The 688-nt window shown below is 49.7% G+C and overlaps 1 protein-coding gene across 1 annotated transcript in view; it reads right to left on the bottom strand.

Moving 5' to 3' along the window:
• Positions 1 to 206, bottom strand: part of ABL1 (ABL proto-oncogene 1, non-receptor tyrosine kinase) — a 24574-nt gene extending 24368 nt beyond the window's left edge. Inside the window, exon 1 of the mRNA XM_015820337.1 lies at positions 105 to 206. Coding sequence (XP_015675823.1) covers positions 105 to 189 — 85 coding nt within the window. The 5' untranslated portion in view covers positions 190 to 206. The remainder of the gene's footprint in view (positions 1 to 104) is intronic.
• Positions 207 to 688: the final 482 nt, after the last annotated feature.

The raw sequence follows: 688 nt of genomic DNA on the forward strand, positions 1-688 counted from the left end.
AGAAGGACTTCTACTCCAGACATAGAGACCAGCTACAGGCCTACAGCAAAACAGAGGGGGAACACCCCCCCCCTACTTTTCAACCAGGGCAGCTCTGGACTTACCTTCCAAATAGCAGCTGGAAGAGGAGGACAGCCCTTTTTTTGACTTGCAACCGACTAATTTCAGGCAAATCTCCAACATTTTCATTGGTTAGAGGAACACCTCCAGCCCGATTGCCCCCACGGACCCCCCGCTTTCTTCCTCTTCTCCCTAAACTTCCAGGCCAAAAACCCCCCTCTCTGCTTTTCTTTTCTTTTTAAAAAAACAACAAAAACCAAATCCACTATAAATCCAGCCTTCTGAAAACCATTAGCTCAACGCCGACCGTCCATTTCTGACACCGTCCATTGCGCCTCTCCCCAAAAGTTAGAAGCTGCTTCTCCTTCGTTTTACATTCTTCGGGCTTCCTTAAACGGGTCCGGCGGAAAAGAAAGAGAGAAGTTGGCTTTCCCCCCCAAAAAAAAAGAAGAAGAGGGGGGAGGAGAAGATAGGGACCTGGAGGGAGAGAGACTGAAGTTACATGGAGCAAAAAAAGCTCCTAAATTTCCCCCATCCCTCCGTCCGTCCGTCTGTCTGTCTAGGGAGGCGCTGTGTCGCTCCTCACTCCTCCGATTTGCAAAGCTTGAGTTGCCAACAAAGGCCTTCC

This window comes from Protobothrops mucrosquamatus, unplaced genomic scaffold, assembly GCF_001527695.2.
Source record: "Protobothrops mucrosquamatus isolate PMUCROS unplaced genomic scaffold, P.Mucros_1.0 scaffold1122, whole genome shotgun sequence".
Classification (NCBI taxonomy): Eukaryota; Metazoa; Chordata; class Lepidosauria; order Squamata; family Viperidae; genus Protobothrops; species Protobothrops mucrosquamatus.